Source organism: Chaetodon trifascialis, chromosome 11 (assembly GCF_039877785.1).
Source record: "Chaetodon trifascialis isolate fChaTrf1 chromosome 11, fChaTrf1.hap1, whole genome shotgun sequence".
Classification (NCBI taxonomy): Eukaryota; Metazoa; Chordata; class Actinopteri; order Chaetodontiformes; family Chaetodontidae; genus Chaetodon; species Chaetodon trifascialis.
The window spans coordinates 254231-272500 of NC_092066.1; the positions used below are offsets into that span (position 1 = coordinate 254231).

Genomic DNA, 18270 nt, shown 5'->3' on the forward strand with positions numbered 1-18270 from the left:
GATCCACCCCCCACCCCACCCCCCCACCCCATTAAGGGAAATGAAGGGTGGAACTGGAGGAGATTTGAGGAGTTTGTTCGTGACATAAATGAAGTGAAGCCTGAAGGAAGGAAATCAATGTGAAAACGGTTTGAAAACAAGTGCATCAAACAGCGGTTTGCTCCTTTAATGCATGTTCCGCATGTTCTGATGATGACATGATTCTCATCTGCTGATTGGTCGACCCGCTGACGCCCACACAGACCCTCGGGTCAGTGTAATGAGGTTAATCAGCTTGTGCTGGATGGGGTCCGCTTCTGGTTTATTCTGGTTAATCTGGTTCCTGAAGCTCAGCAGGAACAAGGGTTGAGGTCAAACAGACCTGAGTGTTTGAAGGAGACACCGAACCATCCTTCACGAAGGAGATGATGGCGTCCTACAGAGAAGGTCTCCACCCCACGACACAGATGAAGATCTTTTCCCGACGAAATGGGATCATTTCATGGTGTCTCATGGGGGGGGTGTCACTGCTGTGAGTCTGAAATGGACCTGCTAGCTTTTCCCTGAAGCCTTTAAAGGCGGCCATGTCAACACGCCTACAATCACATGACCGCCGCCGCAGCCATGACATCCTCCATCAAGGAAAAGACAAAATTCAACTGGACCCACAGACCCCACAGAGGACTAGAGCTTAACTTTAAACCAGACCACCAAATCCCAGGTCTATGTCCCCTGAGCACAGAGAGGACATTCAGAGAGGACAATGCACGCTGGACAAAAAAGACATTTTTAAGGTGGACTAACCTTGTGGACATTTGCGTGGACATTGTCAATAATTTTTTTTTGGGTGGGGGGGTGGGGATGGGGGGGTCCTTTCAGTCATGAGGGTTTTAAAAACACCCAAAAACAAAGTCCTCAACTGAATCCGATGTTGGGAACAGATTTTGTAACTGAGCTCAACTCGAGCTGATTGGCTGTTTGTCCAACTTCCTGTTTCCTGTTCTCGTCTATCAGAGAACGCGTGGTTCGAACAAAATAAAGAACAAACACTGAGTTCACTTTGACATTTTTTACTTTGATTCAGAAATTCAACCAATGAAAACCGTACAGCAAGTCTGTGACATCACAGCGCGTTTGGTGACATCATCCTGCATTCATCATCAAGCCAGATGCAGCAGTCACGCCCACAAGCTAGCAGTCCAATCAGAGTGCTCATTCACCTGTGAGGCTGTAGCGAGGCCAGCTGGGAGGGGCCATGATGTCTGCGGACATGTCTCAGCAGCAGCTGGCGGTCCGGACTGGAGTACTCACACTGTTGGCATGGAAACGCCTCTCCGGTGTGGTGACGGCGAGCGTGGAGGTCCAAACTCTTCTTCTGGATGCTGAGACCAAAAAAACAACAGGACGTCAAGCTACTGTGCAAACCACAGACCCCCGCTCAGGGCTGATCAGGAAGTAATGTCGCTAACGCCCACGTCACCCTGAACACGTCACTTTAGATTTTAGATTTAACATTTCAGATTTTATATTTTATACACTGTACACACTCATCTGTTCACTTGAACGTTTCACCTTTACTGCACTGACACTTTCTGCCTGATTCACACCTGATTTCACCTGCACTACCTGCACCTACCTCATACTGTTTACACTGTATATACTGTTTACACTGTTTATATTGTTTACACTGTATATATTGTTTATTCTGTTTATATTGTTTACACTGTATATACTGTTTATTCTGTTTATATTGTTTACACTGTATATACTGTTTACACTGTTTATATTGTTTACACTGTATATACTGTTTATTCTGTTTATATTGTTTACACTGTATATACTGTTTACACTGTTTATATTGTTTACACTGTATATACTGTTTATTCTGTTTATATTGTTTACACTGTATATACTGTTTACACTGTTTATATTGTTTACACTGTATATACTGTTTATTCTGTTTATATTGTTTACACTGTTTATATGGTTTATTCTCCTCCTTGAACTGCCACCTTATCGTGGTGGAGGAGTTTGAGTACCCGAATGATCCTAGAGGCTATGTTGTCCGGGGCTTAATGCCCCTGGTAGGGTCTCCCAAGGCAAACAGGTTCTAGGTGACGGGTCAGACTAAGAGCAGTTCAAGAAGCCCCTTATGAAAGAAATTAAAGCAAGGAAGCGTACGTCGCCCGGATTGGCGTCACCGGGGCCCCGCCCTGGAGCCAGGCCTGGGGTTGGGGCTCGCAGGCGAGCGCCTGGTGGCCGGGTCTTTGCCCACGGGACCCGGCCGGGCACAGCCCGAAGGAGCGACGTGGGCCCGCCTTCCCGTAGGCCCACCACCCGCAGGAAGGATCAGAAGGGGCCGGTGCTATGTGGAATGGGTAGCAGTCGTGGGCGGGGGCCCCGACGACCCAAATCCTGGACAACGATTCTGGCTATGGGGACATGGAATGTCACCTCACTGTGGGGGAAAGAGCCTGAGCTAGTGCGGGAGGTTGAGCGGTACCGGCTAGAGATAGTCGGGCTCACCTCCACGCACAGTCTGGGCTCGGGAACCCAATTCCTTGAGAGAGGCTGGACTCTCTTCTACTCTGGAGTTGCCCGCGGTGAGAGGCGGCGAGCTGGTGTGGGCTTGCTTATAGCCCCCCAGCTCAGCCGCCATGTGTTGGAGTTCTCCCCGCTGAGCGAGAGGGTCGCTTCCCTGCGCCTTCGGGTTGGGGATAGGTCTCTCACTATTGTTTCGGCCTACGGGCCGAACAGTAGCGTAGAGTACCCGGCCTTCTTGGAGTCCCTGGGAGGGGTACTGGAAAGTGCTCCAACCGGGGACTCCATTGTTCTGCTGGGAGACTTCAATGCTCACGTGGGCAGCGACAGTGACACCTGGAGGGGAGTGATTGGGAGGAACGGCCTCCCCGATCTGAACCCGAGTGGTGTTCTGTTATTGGATTTCTGTGCTAGTCACAGTTTGTCCATAACGAACACCATGTTCGAGCATAAGGGTGTCCATCAGTGCACGTGGCACCAGGACACCCTAGGCCGGAGGTCAATGATCGACTTTGTAGTCGTATCATCTGACCTTCGGCGGTATGTCTTGGACACTCGGGTAAAGAGAGGGGCTGAGCTGTCAACTGATCACCACCTGGTGGTGAGTTGGATTCGCTGGCAGGGGAAGAAGCGGGACAGACTTGGCAGACCCAAACGTACCGTGAGGGTCTGTTGGGAACGTCTGGCGGAACCCGCTGTCAGGGAAGTTTTCAACTCCCACCTCCGGGAGAGCTTCAACCAGATCCCGAGGGAGGTTGGAGACATTGAGTCCGAATGGACCATGTTCTCCACTTCCATTGTTGATGCAGCCGTCCATAGCTGTGGCCGTAAAGTCGGCGGTGCCTGTCGTGGCGGCAACCCCCGAACCCGGTGGTGGACACCGGAAGTAAGGGATGCCGTCAAGCTGAAGAAGGAGTCCTATCGGGCCTGGTTGGCTCATAGGACTCCTGAGGCAGCTGATGGGTACCGGCAGACCAAGCGTGCGGCAGCTCGGGCGGTTGTAGAAGCAAAAACTCGGGTCTGGGAGGAGTTCGGGGAGGCCATGGAGGAGGACTACCGGTTGGCCTCGAGGAAATTCTGGCAAACCGTTCGGCGCCTCAGGAGGGGGAAGCAGCTTTCTGTCAACACTGTTTACAGTGGAGGTGGGGAGCTGTTGACCTCGACTGGGGATATTGTCGGGCGGTGGAAGGAATACTTCGAGGATCTCCTCAATCCCTCTGTCATGTCTTCCGTAGAGGAAGCAGAGACTGGGGACTTGGAGGTCGATTCATTCATCACCGGGGCTGAAGTCACTGAGGCAGTTCGCAAGCTCCTCGGTGGCAAAGCGCCGGGGGTGGATGAGATCCGCCCTGAGTACCTCAAGTCTCTGGATGTTGTAGGACTGTCTTGGTTGACACGCCTCTGCAGCATCGCGTGGCAGACGGGGACAGTGCCTCTGGACTGGCAGACTGGGGTGGTGGTCCCTCTTTTTAAAAAGGGGGACCGGAGGGTGTGTTCCAACTATCGGGGGATCACACTCCTCAGCCTCCCTGGTAAAGTCTATTCCAGGGTACTGGAGAGGAGAATCCGGCCGATAGTCGAACCCCGGATTCAAGAGGAACAATGCGGTTTTCGTCCTGGCCGTGGAACACTGGACCAGCTCTATACCCTCCGCAGGGTGCTTGAGGGTTCATGGGAGTTTGCCCAAACAGTCCACATGTGCTTCGTGGACTTGGAGAAGGCATTCGACCGTGTCCCTCGCGTCATTCTGTGGGAGGTGCTCCAGGAGTATGGGGTTGGAGGCCCTCTGTTGAGGGCTGTACAGTCCCTGTACAACCGGAGCAGGAGCTTGGTCCGCATTGCCGGCAGTAAGTCGGACCTGTTCCCAGTGCATGTTGGACTCCGGCAGGGCTGCCCTATGTCACCGGTTCTGTTCATCATTTTTATGGACAGGATTTCTAGGCGCAGCCAGGGGCCGGAGGGGGTTCGGTTCGGGGGCCGGCAGATTTCGTCTCTGCTTTTCGCGGATGATGTTGTCTTGTTGGCTTCCTCGAGCCAGGACCTTCAGCATGCGCTGGGGCGGTTCGCAGCCGAGTGTGAAGCAGCTGGGATGAGAGTTAGCACCTCCAAGTCCGAGGCCATGGTTCTCGACCGGAAAAAGGTGGCTTGCTCCCTTCAGGTTGGAGGAGAGTTCCTGCCTCAAGTGGAGGAGTTTAAGTATCTTGGGATCCTGTTCACGAGTGAGGGAAGGATGGAACGTGAGATTGACAGGCGGATCGGTGCAGCGGCTGCAGTAATGCGGTCGCTGTATCGGTCTGTCGTGGTAAAGAAGGAGCTGAGCCGAAAGGCGAAGCTCTCGATTTACCGGTCAATCTACGTTCCTACCCTCACCTATGGTCATGAACTTTGGGTCATGACCGAAAGAACGAGGTCCCGGATACAAGCGGCTGAAATGAGTTTCCTCCGCAGGGTGGCGGAGCGCTCCCTTAGAGATAGGGTGAGGAACTCTGTCACCCGGGAGGAGCTCAGAGTAGAGTCGCTGCTCCTCCGCATCGAGAGGAGTCAGCTGAGGTGGCTCGGGCATCTCTATCGGATGCCCCCTGGACGCCTCCCTAGGGAGGTGTTCCAGGCATGTCCCACCGGGAGGAGGCCCCGGGGAAGACCCAGGACACGCTGGGGTGACTACGTCACTCGGCTGGCCTGGGAACGCCTCGGGATCCCCCCGGAAGAGTTGGAGGAAGTGTCCGGGGAGAGGGAAGTCTGGGCGTCCCTGCTCAGACTGCTCCCCCCGCAACCCGGCCCCGGATAAGCGGAAGATAATGGATGGATGGATGGATATGGTTTATTCTGTTTATATTGTTTACACTGTTTATATTGTTTACACTGTATATACTGTTTATATTGTTTATATTGTTTACACCGTTTATATTGTTTACACTGTTTATATTGTTTACACTGTATATACTGCTTTAACAGTTTATACTGTTTATATTGTTTATACTGTTTATATTGTTTACACTGTTTATACTGTTTATATTGTTTACACTGTTCATACTTCAGGCCACTTAAACTACCTGCATGTATTTATATTTTTGGATATTTGCTCTTCTGGGGCCCGTTGCACAAAAGTAGGATTAAGACATCCATTTTAAGTGACTGAGCTGAGTTCAACCAATCCAAAACATGAGCGTCCAGGCTTAATCGGTTGCACAAAGACCAAGCCAGGATGAGCAGACACGGATTCAACAAGCCAGCTGAAACCTCTCCTGGATCAGTGTGTGCACGCGGCTTCCTCAAATAGACCCCGCCATGTTACTCTTTGATGTGTATTTATATTTATATTGGATGTGTATTTTTATAGTCTATGGGAAACTGTCTATCTGAAGATTGCAGCATCATCTAAAATCATCATTGATCTACAATGATTGAAATGAATGAAATGACTTCAAACTGAAATGAATGCTGCTCATGTTTTGTGTTAATGTGTAAATGATGACGTGGATCAGGTTGGATGTGAGAACAGTGTGTAGTGCTCAGTGGAATAACTGCTGGTTTCTGTTTGTGATGATGCTGACTGAGATAAGGGATGAGATTCAATAGATCCTGGAGCTTCGCCTGGTGTGGAGCAGGCGAAGCTCCACAGAATAAATCTCCATGGTAACTCATCCCATAACAGATCCCACTTTCTGCTATCCTGCTTTTGTGCAACCGGATCAGGGATCAGCTGAGCCAGGATCACCAACATATCCCGGCTGAATCCCTGGTCCTAGTTTTGTGCAGCGGCCTCTGGTCAGATGCTAAACTGCATGTCGTCGTCTCTGTGCTGCTCTGACAATGACAATAAAGCTGAATCTAATCTAATCTAATCTAATCTAATCCTGGACCGCCTCACATAGATCCCAGACCACACACCTTCACAGCCACCACACTCAGCACCAACACCACTTCTCAGGTGTGTCAGTGACCTGTGTGTGCTCTCAGGTGTGTCAGTGACCTGTGTGTGCTCTCAGGTGTGTCAGTGACCTGTGTGTGCTCTCAGGTGTGTCAGTGACCTGTGTGTGCTCTCAGGTGTGTCAGGTATCAGATCAGATCTGTCATGTGACCTTACGTGCTTTACATTTTTTGAGAACAACATTTTGGAAACATGGACATTTTAGGAAGGGAGTCAGGTAGTCAGGGAACATTTTATGCTGCTACTGGAGCTTGGACAGGTGTGTGTGTTTGTCAGGTGAGTTACCTGCTGTAGTCACAGTGTTGACACCTGTACGGTTTCTCCTGACTGTGAGTTCTGCAGTGTCTGAGCAGAGAGCTGCGATCTATGGAGGCATACGGACACTCAGCACACCTGTACGGTTTCTCACCTGAAACACACACATACACAATGTACACACGGGCAGACACAGTCAGCTAACAATGCAGACAGGTAATTACAGGTGTGTGTCACAGGTGTGAATTCTCAGGTGTGTGTGTGTGTGTGTGTGTGTGTGTGTGTGTGTGTCTGTGTGTGTGTGTTACCTGTGTGTGTTCTCAGGTGTTGCAGCAGTGAGGCCTTCAGTCTGCTGCTGTAGGTGCAGTGAGGACAGGTGAACGGCTTCGCTCCTCCGTGAATGCCCAGGTGACGCCTCAGAGTCAGCTTGGTGGAGAACTTCCTGAAGAGAAAATCATCACAGCTAATGACCAATCACAGCTCGGCAACAGGTAACGTACCTGGTTTAACTGAAGGTGAGTTTCAGGTGAACTTTGGCACCGTAACCTGATTGGACGCTCTGACCACTGCTGTGAAAAGTCTGATAAGCTGAGAGTGAGGGATTGTGGGTAATGTAGTTACCTGTGACACAGAGAGCAGCAGAAACCCGTCTCCTCGCCCTCCTTCACTTTTTCCTCTTTTTTCTTTCTTCTGGGTTTCTTCCTCTTCTCCACCACGCTCGGCAATAAACCAGTCTGAGGTCTACTGGTCTGACTGGGAACCAACACACACCAACACTGATTTCTGATTGGATGGCTGGTTTCTGACAGCGTGACACAAAGACTCCAAAGATCAAATTAATGAATCAAATCAACCAACAAAAAAAGTCTCAACATGTTCAACACCTCATTGAATCGATCGTGTCTGTTTTCAGATGAACTTCGATTCCAGAAAATTCTTTTCTTTCTTTTTTGGATTTTCTGGAAAAATCTGACAACTGTTTGATGACATTTAGTGAAATGTTTTGATGAGAATGTTCGATTATATTTTGGTAATATTCTGACATTAATGTTGGAGTGTTGAGGGATTATTTGGTGGGATTCAATTTCCTGTAAAACCTTTCACAATAAAAGCATTGAGAAGGTCCTGACTATGACTATGACAGATTCGGTTACTTGTCTGTACGTCCTTCCTCCTTCGCTCCTGTCCGTCCAATCAGCCAGCCCCTCCATCTGTCTGGAGGAAACAACCATCATCACTGTTATTATCAGTGCCTTATTGATCACTGATTAATCATTAGAAAGTGTAGTTGAATGTACTCTGACCTGATTGGTCGCTGTGGTGACGCTGATCACAGCCATCACGTGTTTGTTGGTGGATGTTTCGTGAGGCGGCGCTCTTGAATGTCTTCAAACAGTCCAGACAGCTGAATGGCCTCGATGTTGCCGCCGCCACCGCCGCCTTCTTCTTCTTCTCTTGTTTCTGCTCCTTCCTCCTCCCTCTTCTCCTCCTTCTGCAGTGGCTCCTCCAGTGAGGCTCCAGCTCCTCCCAGCTGTCGGCCGTCCAGCTGCAGCAGATGCAGCTGAACCCGCCGGTCACCCGGTGAGACCGCACGTGGACATCCAGCAGCCGCCTGGACGTCAGCGTCAGAGGACACAGGAGACACGGCAGCCTCCGTTTGATGGAGGGTGAAGTCTTTGTCTGCTGGCCGGCTGTCTCGCTCTGCTTCAGGATGTCGGGCTGCGATGGGCGAGGGGAGTCGTCGGGGGGAGGGAGGACGGGTTGGGAAGTGCTGGGAGGAGGAGGAGGAGGAGGAGGAGGAGGAGGAGGAGGAGGAGGAGGAGGAGGAGGAGGAGGTGGTTTCGTGGCTGAGATGCGACACAGTCCCAGAGTCATGAGGTGAGCGGACTGTGCCATTTCCTCCTGTGTGGGGGCGGGGTCGATGGGACAGGATAGATCCACTGGACCCCCCTTCAGAGGGAAGATGGAGGACTCCTCCTCCTCGAACAGAGTGCTGACCTGAAGACAGAAAACTTCCATCATTATGTTATTTCACATGTGGATGAACGTCCTAATGTCTAAATGTCCTCGTGTCCAGTTTGACAAACAGGTGGAGCCTGCAGATTAGACCAGTCCAATGACCTGAAGACGTCTCACCCCACCTGGTTTATCAGGATACTTTGGCTGATGACTGCGTCCAGGTATCCCAGCATGCATTTCACATCAGCCAGTGGTGACTGAGACTGACAGTTTGGATATTTGATCATCGACGTTTCTAACGCGATCGGCATCGAGTGGGCTTGAAATAAAGGCCTGAACCACCAAGAACACCAAGACTGAGAGCTCAGAGTTCATCTCAAGGATTCTCAAAAGCATTCTGTCTTTGGTTGGCAGACTAGAAGGATTTCAGTTTGTCTCATTTCACTTGGCGTCACCCAGTGGCAGCAATGGACCAATCAGCTCCCTGCATCCCCAAAACAGACGTCATGTTTGTCAGACACATGATCTCCAAGACCGCCGTCAAGCTTTGATGTTTGTTTGAAACCAGTTTAACACTCAGTCAAAGACCAACAACTGTTCAAGATCATTGATAAAGACATCACGATCAGTCGTGTCCAGCGCTGCAGGTGAGGTGTGATTGAAGGGCGGGTCTTGGCCTCTAGTTTGTGGGTGTGTTCGTGTCTCTGTTTGGTTTCTAGGCTTCAGGTTTTACTGAAGCTCTCTGAACACGTCTCTGAAGACGTCTGTTTGGACAGACGGATTTCTAACCTTCAGGACTTCAATCTGTCAAACACCTGCTTTAAAATGCTGCAGGTTCAGGGTGGACACATGAGGTGGACAAGTTGGACTCAGGGACAGTTATGTGACACAGCTGAATTCTTCCCACCAAGTTAAACACGTACACGTTAGCCCGAAGCTGTTCGTATTTTCCTCATCATTTTCCCACCTCACTGGTACAGCTACTGCTACTAATACTTGCTCAGTACTGGTCAGGTAGCACTGGGACGTGCAGCGAGCCGGCCGACGTGTCCAGGCAGCGGCGCGTCCTCTAAAGCGGTGGACAGGAACCTGATTCTCACACTTGAACCAGAACGTTCTTCACAAACCTGTGTGTATGTTTGTTGTTAGCTGGGTGTGCTAGATGATGACGTCACAGTAGTGTGTGTTTGTGTGCATGTGTGTGTGTGTGTCAGGTGTGTCACCTCACAGGTGTGTGCAACCTGCAGCCCCCCCTCACTGCTTATGTCACAGGTGGGCGGGCTCATGTTGTCCAGCATGTTGTAAAGCAGGAACTCCTCGTCTTCGTCGCTCGGCTTCGACTCTCCGTTCAGATCGAGCTGATAGGATGTCACCTCTCGCTGGAGCCCTGCGTCCTCTCTGTCATCAGCCCTGTCCCCTCTGTCAGGCCCCTCCAGGTATGTGAGGGTGGGGGGGCGGTGCCTGAGCAGCAGGTGGCTGCTGATGGAGGTCTTCAGGCCACAGGTGAACTGACAGAGTTTGCAGCGATAAAGCTCCACCAGGAAGGACTCCACCAGCCCCCCCGACAGACCCTCCACCTCCCCACAGTACAGACTGGCACTCACAGCCCCACCCACCACCTGCAGAGTCACAGGACTGATGTCACGGTACCGCTGCTTCACCGACGACATCACCACGACATCACCACGACATCACAGAGGACGCTCGCTGAAAGCAGACGGATAAAGTTCGTTCAGTCAACACGAACACAACAGCAACAACATCCTCAGATGATCGACAAAACATCGTCAATAAACTGACCCAAAACGTGTGAGTAAAGCTAAAACGTCTGCCGTCGTCAGCGTTTCATCAAACGTTAATGAAATCAGACACAAAGATTTTCAAATTAAACCTACAAAATGTCTCCAAACTTGACCTTAAATGTTGATGAAAAGATCAAAACATGCTGAGTGAAATAAGTCACAACATCCACAAAAAGTCTGTGATAAAAGTTCATTTCAGTGTTTTTCGTTCTTGATTTGTTCTTTTTAGACCTGTTTGTGTTGTGTTGTTTTTATTCTTGTTGTTTCGTAAACATTGCTGAAAAGCCTTCTGTGTTAAATTTTAGAAAAACACATTCACTAAAAAACGACCTCATGTTCTTAAAAACTAAAACGTCCGGAGGAGACGAGTCCTCCGAGCAGCAAAACGCTCAACTGTCTGATGCAAAACCTGCCAAAAACCACCAAACATCAGCTGAGCAGGCCGGGAAGGCGGGACTGAAGACCAGGTCCTGAAGCCCCAGCGTCCCCCTTCACAGAGTCCCACCACAGACGGACCTGACCTGGAACGTGTGACTCCAGCAGCTTTCAGTGGAGCGACGAACACGTCCAGGACTCCATCACGTCTTCTTCTTCATTCCAGTTTAAAAACTGACATTTCTCTCATTACGTTAGTTTAAAAACTCAGATTTTGGTCAAAGCCAATCAGTCGTGGCACACGGACATCAGCTGGTTCTCATCCTGACAGACTGAAACTCATCTTAATCAGCAAAGAAGAAAAAATAAATACGGAAACACTTCAATAATCTGAAAAGCTCAGCTGATGATGTCAGAATCTCAGGGTGAATTTAAAAATAAATGTCCCTCCAAATACTCTGCAAGGCGCCCAAAAACTGATGCACAGCACTGAGACACCCCAATCCAGGAACAATCAAATATTGACTATTGATTAACTGTAAATCACAGGTTGCGTTCTGAAGCGCGCTCTGATATTTCTGCCGAGCGCAGCGTCTTCACGCAGAGCAGCTCGTTCAAAGACAGACGGGACGTCACTGATGGCGGAAACATGTCCTCTGAGGCCTTTGTCTCCATTTATCATGCTGGTATTTGAACATTTTGGTTTTGAGTAAATTTAGAAGTTTGCTTCATGGACGATATCTGAATATTAGCACGGTGTCAGATTATCTAACAGCACCTTTAAGATCAGTCTGATGACATCAAACTACTGAATAAATGTAAAAACGCCCAAAGCTTCAGGCTTAAAACCTGGACTGACACAGCACCGACACATCTGTCATATTCACCAGCCGGGTCACAAATCCAAAGAGACTCATCACTGCTCGGCCCAATTCATCGGACAAAGATGGAAAGTTTGTGGAGGTCTCCTCACCCCAACTCAACACCACTCCAAAGTCGTCAGGAAAGAAATTTAATCATTCTTTCAGGAGAATTTGTTACAATGGAAAATTATTCCAAGACAAAAGACAAAACAGAAATATCATCAAACATGAATTTGATGATCGTTTTCCTGCTCTTTACTGTTCGTGTTCAAGTTTTAATAATAATCAAGCTAGACCTTCACGGACGGATCATTTCCATGTATTTCCATCCGGAACTTCTCATTCAAACAAACTCTTTTCAGGGAGCATTTCCGTGCGACGCTTATTTCCGGTTACTGCGTTGTTGTTTCCGTCTACTTATAGAGCGTTTAAAAAATATAAATGAAATATCCAAATAACGTCACAAGCAACATCATGAAATTAGCATCACAGAAAGCTAACTGTGCTAACATGTTAACACTCATTCAATGAATAAATAATCAGAAACAACAAAAATGAACGGGCAAAATGATCATGCTAGCAGTGAGCTAACAGCAGCAGCAGACTTAACCTGAGAGGAAGCTAACTGTTAGCAGAAGCTAACGGAGGAGCTGAAGCTTCATCACTGCGTCATGTTTGAACTGTTCAATGACTCCGACTCCTCTGGACACGTGAAGGAGACAAATCTGCGGGGTCCATATTCAAGAGTTTCACTAAAACTCACCTGTCCACACACAAGCCGCCTGTTGTTTACTTCCGCTTTTCTTCCTCTACGGTGTCTACGTCACGACTGGGTTCTTCTTCTTCTTCTTCTTCTTCTTCTTCTTCTTCTGGTTAAATGACAGGACTCGTGCAGCTAGACGGGAGTGCCGTAAAGCTGAACGCAGGTGGAAGAAGGACAAGCTGCGGGTCTCACTTCAAATCTTAAAGGACTGCTGGCGCCAGTACCAGAACATTGTCAAAGAGACCAAAAGAGAACACCTGTCAGACATCATTGTGTGCAATCGCCATAACCCACATGTGTTATTCAAAACCATCGACTCTGTTTTAAATGCCCCACAGTCTGTTGGTATTGAAGCATCCCCTGAACTGTGCAATAACTTCCTGCACTTTTTCATTGATAAAGTTGTTAGCACAAGGGCTCTCATCTCAGCTCCTGCATCTGACCCCTCTGTGTCTGTTCCCTGCCCGGCTGTGTTTGATAAGTTTGAACCTGTGACTCTGTCATATTTAGAGGATCTGGTCAGCCATATTAAGCCATCAGGCTCCCCTCACGATGCTGTCCCTCCTCATTTCTTTAAAGAGGTTTTCCCCAGTATAGGGCAGCTGGTCCTTACCATTATTAACAGCAGCTTGTCTTTTGGTGTTGTCCCCAGAAGTTTTAAACACGCAGTAGTGCAACCCCTGCTGAAGAAACCTGGTCTTGACCCTGCGATAGTGGCTAATTTCAGGCCCATCTCCAAGCTGCCTTTTATTTCAAAAATCCTAGAGAAAGTTGTCTACGCTCAGCTGAAGTGTTTTCTGGATGAACATGATATTCTTGAGGTCTTCCAGTCTGGTTTTAAAACTCTACATAGCACAGAATCAGCATTACTCAGGGTCTTCAATGACATCCTCCTGGCTAGTGATTCAGGTGACTGTGTGATTCTTGTCTTGCTGGACCTAACTGCTGCCTTTGACACAGTGGACCACAAAATTTTAGTATCTCGGCTGCAGCATCTAGTGGGCATCTGTGGTAGTGCACTGGAATGGTTTAAGTCACATCTGGCAGACAGAACTGTGTGTGTGAACATTGCTGGTTCTGAATCTTCCTCTGCTGCTCTCCTGTATGGGGTTCCACAGGGCTCAGTTTTAGGCCCCCTGCTCTTTTCATTGTATTTACTTCCTCTGGGTTCCATCCTGAGAAAACATGGCTGTTATGCTGATGACAGTCAGATATATGTGCCACTGAAGAAAAAACATGCTTTCTCTATTAAACAACTTCTGTTATGTCTTGACGACATCAAAGCCTGGATGGCCCTGAACTTTTTAAATTTTAATGAAAATAAAACGGAGGTGTTGATGTTTGGACCCAGTGGCCCCTGTGAAACCCCCCCTGTTGATTTGGGCCCCTTGGCTCTATATGTGAAGCCAACAGTCTCAAACCTGGGTTTTAAGATGGACGGTGATTTTAAATTGGACCGTCAGATAAGTGCAGTGGTCAAATCGAGCTTCTTCCATCTCAGGCAATTGGCAAAGGTGAAGCCTATTCTCCAAAGTCAGCACTTTGAAACAGTGATTCATGCCTTTATTACTTCTCGGCTGGATTACTGTAACGCCCTTTATTTTGGAGTCAGCCAGTCTTCCCTCTCACGTCTCCAGTTGGTCCAGAACGCTGCTGCTCGTCTCCTGACTGGACCACGTCAGAGGGAACACATAACGCCGTCCTGGCCTCCCTCCACTGGCTGCCTGTGCATTTTAGAGTTCACTTTAAGATTCTTTTATTCGTTTTTAAATCTTTAAATGGTCTCGCCCCGCCTTACCTCTCTGAGCTGCTTCATCTTTACGCTCCTGCTCGGTGCCTCAGGTCGGCTGATCAGCTGCTCCTGGAGGTACCGAGGTCAAAGTTGAAGCTCAGAGGGGATCGTGCCTTTTCTGTCGCTGCCCCAAGATTATGGAACGACCTACCTTTGTGCATCAGACAGGCCCCCTCATTGTCCATTTTTAAAACTCGTCTTAAAACACATTTTTATTCCTTGGCTTTCGACCAAGCTTGAGACCTTGCTCCTGTTTTATTGTGTCTATTGTTTTTATTGTTTGTCTTATATTTTTAGGTTTATTCATTTTATCTATTTATTTATGTTCCTATGTGCAGCACTTTGTCACAGCTGTGGTTGTTTTTTAAAGTGCTTTACAAATAAAGTTGAGTTGAGTTGAGTAAAGTTGAGTTCTTCTTCTTCTTCTTCTTCTTCTTCTTCTTCTTCTTCTTCTTCTTCTTCTTCTTGATTTCCGGCAGTGTAGACGCTGGACTGCGCATTACTGCCCTCCACTGGTTGTTATTTCTAATCTACTTCAGATTCTTCCATAAAGTCCTGTTTGATGCAAAAACTGCAGAACCAATCAATTGATGGTTCTCACAGTGGCCAAACAAAGAAGAAATAGAAAAAACCTGAAGCTCTAATTCTGCCATTTGGATAAATAGTCTCTGCGTTTCAGCGTTGTATTGACTGCATTCTCAGACCTGTGACATGCTTTCCTCTCAACTCAAACCACAGTGACCCAGCCTCAACCTGCATAGTTTAACTGAGTCCCCTCGAGATGGTCAACTGCGATGGCATTTCCTATTGACTAGGGATTGTACGGAGAAGTAATGCCTCCCCTTACTTTCTTTCTTTCTCCCAACCCACCTGCCACTCCTTTATTAGGCCCTTTTTAATTATTCCTCTCAGTTCCACTCTTCCTAAAGGGAGGTGTTCTACAGTTTGCTTGTTCAAGCTTCCTTTGGCTGAGCTGTCCACTTGTTCATTTCCCTGGATCCCAGCGTGCCCAGGAACCCAGCAAAATGTGATGTCACTGTCTTCCCTTACTCTAATTATTGCCCTCAGGATTTCATTTACAATATCAGGTCGAGCTTGAGATCCCCCCCCCCCCCCCCCCAAAACACCGCCAGGGCAGCAGCAGAATCGGAGCAGATAACAGCTCCTCTGGTTTTGCCATTAACCCAGATGTGAACACAGAGCTTTCATCAGAAACTCTAATACTAAATTTTAAGTCAAGTTGTTCTACATAGACCCCAAATCCAGCTCTCCCACTATCTGGATCCCTGGATCCATCTTGAATACTTGTAGTCATCTCTCTCTTATCTTTCTTCTGGAGGAAACTCAGCTCCATGTCTAGTCCATTCATTACCCACGGGGGAATGGGAGACCAGCTCCCCTCTGCCCCTCTGCCCCTCTGCTCCATGTTCAGTTTGTAGCCCACTGATTCACATCAACAATAAATGATTTTCATTTCCCACTTCCTTCCACCTCTTTAAAAGACGCCTAGCTGGGAAAGTTTGAGTACTCCCACTCATTTTAACTCAGTACTGTAACCCTAACTTAGTTCGCCTCAGCCATAAGGGCATTTCTCCCATTTCAACAAGCAAAGCAGGGATTGAGGAGGCTCTCAAAGCTCCACAGCAGAGCCTCGAGGCCTCAGCCTGCCGTACTTCCAGCCTGGCTGACACTGTTTTTGAGGCCGCACCATAAATCAAACACCCATAATCAAAAGCTGATCTAATCCTGGTAAATAAGCTGCATCATCTCAGGCCTTCTACCGCCACCTGTACAAAGAGAAGAGCACACACACACGCACGCACGCACGCACACACATACACACACACACACAGTCGTGTTTCCATCACTTTTGGGGACATTATATCTACAGAGACGCAACAGTTCCCACACCAGCGAACAGCTGGAGACAGAGACGAGGAAAGACTTCCTCACATCAACAAGACGGACGCTGAACCGAACACGAGGCTCACGGCAACAAGATGAAGACCAAGTACATCGAGAGGACGCAGTGCAGTGACTGCACATGTAGTGTCTCTGCACTAGAAGACGTGTAGTGAGTCACTCAGTCACACCTGTCATGGCAAGGTAACCGTGGTAACCTCTGCTCTTCATTATTTGTGTTTAATAACAGAGGAAGAAGAAGAAGAAGAAGAAGAAGAAGAAGAAGGAAAACTATGACACAGGAAATGTAAATCAGGTCACATGACCAGGCTGTTTTTTCCTGTTCTGAGGAGACAGGAGTGTGTGTGTGTGTGTGTGTGTGTGTGTGTGTGTGTGTGTGTGTGGGCACAGCTTGTCATGCAACACCGCACAGTGTGAACATGCTGTCACGCAATGTGGTTGATTTCTGTTTCGATGACATCACACACACACACACACACACACACACACACACACACACACACACACACACACACACACACACACACACACACACACAAGCTGATGATTATTGTGAAAATAAGAGCAAGTGAGCAGAAAACACAGGATGACTTGATGAAATACAGGTAACATAAAGACAAAGAAAGTTTAAGATAAGTCAAACAAAAACCACTGAGAAGAAGAAGAAGAAGAAGAAGAAGAAGAAGAGGAAGAAGAAGAAGAAGAAGAAGAAGAAGAAGAAGAAGAAGAAAATAAATGTGAGCTCTGTGTCAGGAGGTGAAGTGAAAGACTGACGTGAAGAGATGAAGAGTGTGTTCAGAGAACGGGTGGACAGGTGGACAGGTGGACAGGTGGGGGCAGCACTGAGCAGCTGCTCAACAGAAGAATAATATTGCAGAGCTCCCAGCATCCTCTGTAACAACCTTAAAGAATCAGATGTGGCGTCTTTGTCTTCATTACTGTGAGTCCATTTTCCTCCGTTTTCCTTCTGCTCGATGGATTCTCCTCAAATTCCTGGATGAGGTGGTCACTGAAGGAGGAGTAAAAGACTTCAAAAAGGGAGTAAAAGACTTCAAAAAGGGAGTAAAAGACTTCAAAAAGGGAGTAAAACAGATAAATCTACGCACACAGCGACCTTTGTTACTCCTTGGTGTGTTTAAACTGACCTGAGATCAGACTGACGTGTCATCAGTGGTACATTTACTGCAGTACTCAGACAGAAAAGTGTGAAGTGACTCTTTGAGGTGGGCTCACGTGTTAATGTGTTCAGGTCTGGATGAAGTCAACGTGACTCCTCAGAAGGCATCGAAACACGTGTGTGTGAGCGTGTGTGTGTGTGTGTGTGTGTGTGTGTGTGTGTGTGTGTGTGTGTGTGTGTGTGTGTGTGTGTGTTATGTTTCTGACAGGAAGTGAACAGAAGGAGAGAAGACACCATGTTCAGTCTGCACTGCCACAGATACCACAGTACAACTACTACTATGACCTATACTGATACTAGTACCACTTATACTGCTATGGATATTATTAGTGATATTATTACTACTGCTGATACTACCAGTGATACTACTGCTACTACTACTGACAAAAATATCAAATATTTCCATCCATGAGGAATTTAAGGGGAAATTCACAAACCCTTAAAATCTCCCTCATTTGTCCATTAAGGGCTTTTCAAATTGAGGTGTTTGGAAGAGGTTTTTCAAATTAAAGGTCAAATGAAGGATCTCTGGATAAAAACACACTGTTTAGTGTAAGCTGTGTGTGTGTGTGTGTGTGTGTGTGCGCGTGTGCGTTCAGAGAGTTAAGAGTAATTGAGGATGAAGTCAACAAGCTCCTCCTCCTCAGTCTGACTTCTGCTTTGACTCGTCTGTTTGTGGTTTAACAGACACAAACTGTCAGAGACTGCAGAGAGCGAGACGCAGCTGTGAGTCCACACCTGTCTGTCTGTCCGTCTGTCCGTCTGTCCGTCTGTCCGTCTGTCCGTCTGTCTGTCTGTCTGTCTGTCTGTCTGTCCGTCCGTCTGTCTGTCTGTCTGTCCGTCCGTCTGTCTGTCTGTCCGTCCGTCCATCCGTCTGTCTGTCCATCTGTCTGTCTGTCTGTCTGTCTGT

General features: G+C 48.1%; 1 protein-coding gene across 1 annotated transcript; it reads right to left on the minus strand.

Moving 5' to 3' along the window:
- Positions 1-1035: 1035 nt before the first annotated feature.
- Positions 1036-12545, minus strand: LOC139338523 (zinc finger imprinted 3). The gene is made up of 8 exons (XM_070973609.1): positions 12469-12545; positions 9889-10372; positions 8011-8704; positions 7861-7921; positions 7328-7459; positions 7015-7148; positions 6737-6860; positions 1036-1361 (listed from the first exon to the last, which is right to left on the minus strand). Exons 2-8 carry the CDS (start codon positions 10333-10335, stop codon positions 1196-1198), a joined length of 1758 nt encoding a protein of 585 aa, XP_070829710.1. The 5' UTR covers positions 10336-10372; positions 12469-12545; the 3' UTR covers positions 1036-1195.
- Positions 12546-18270: the final 5725 nt, after the last annotated feature.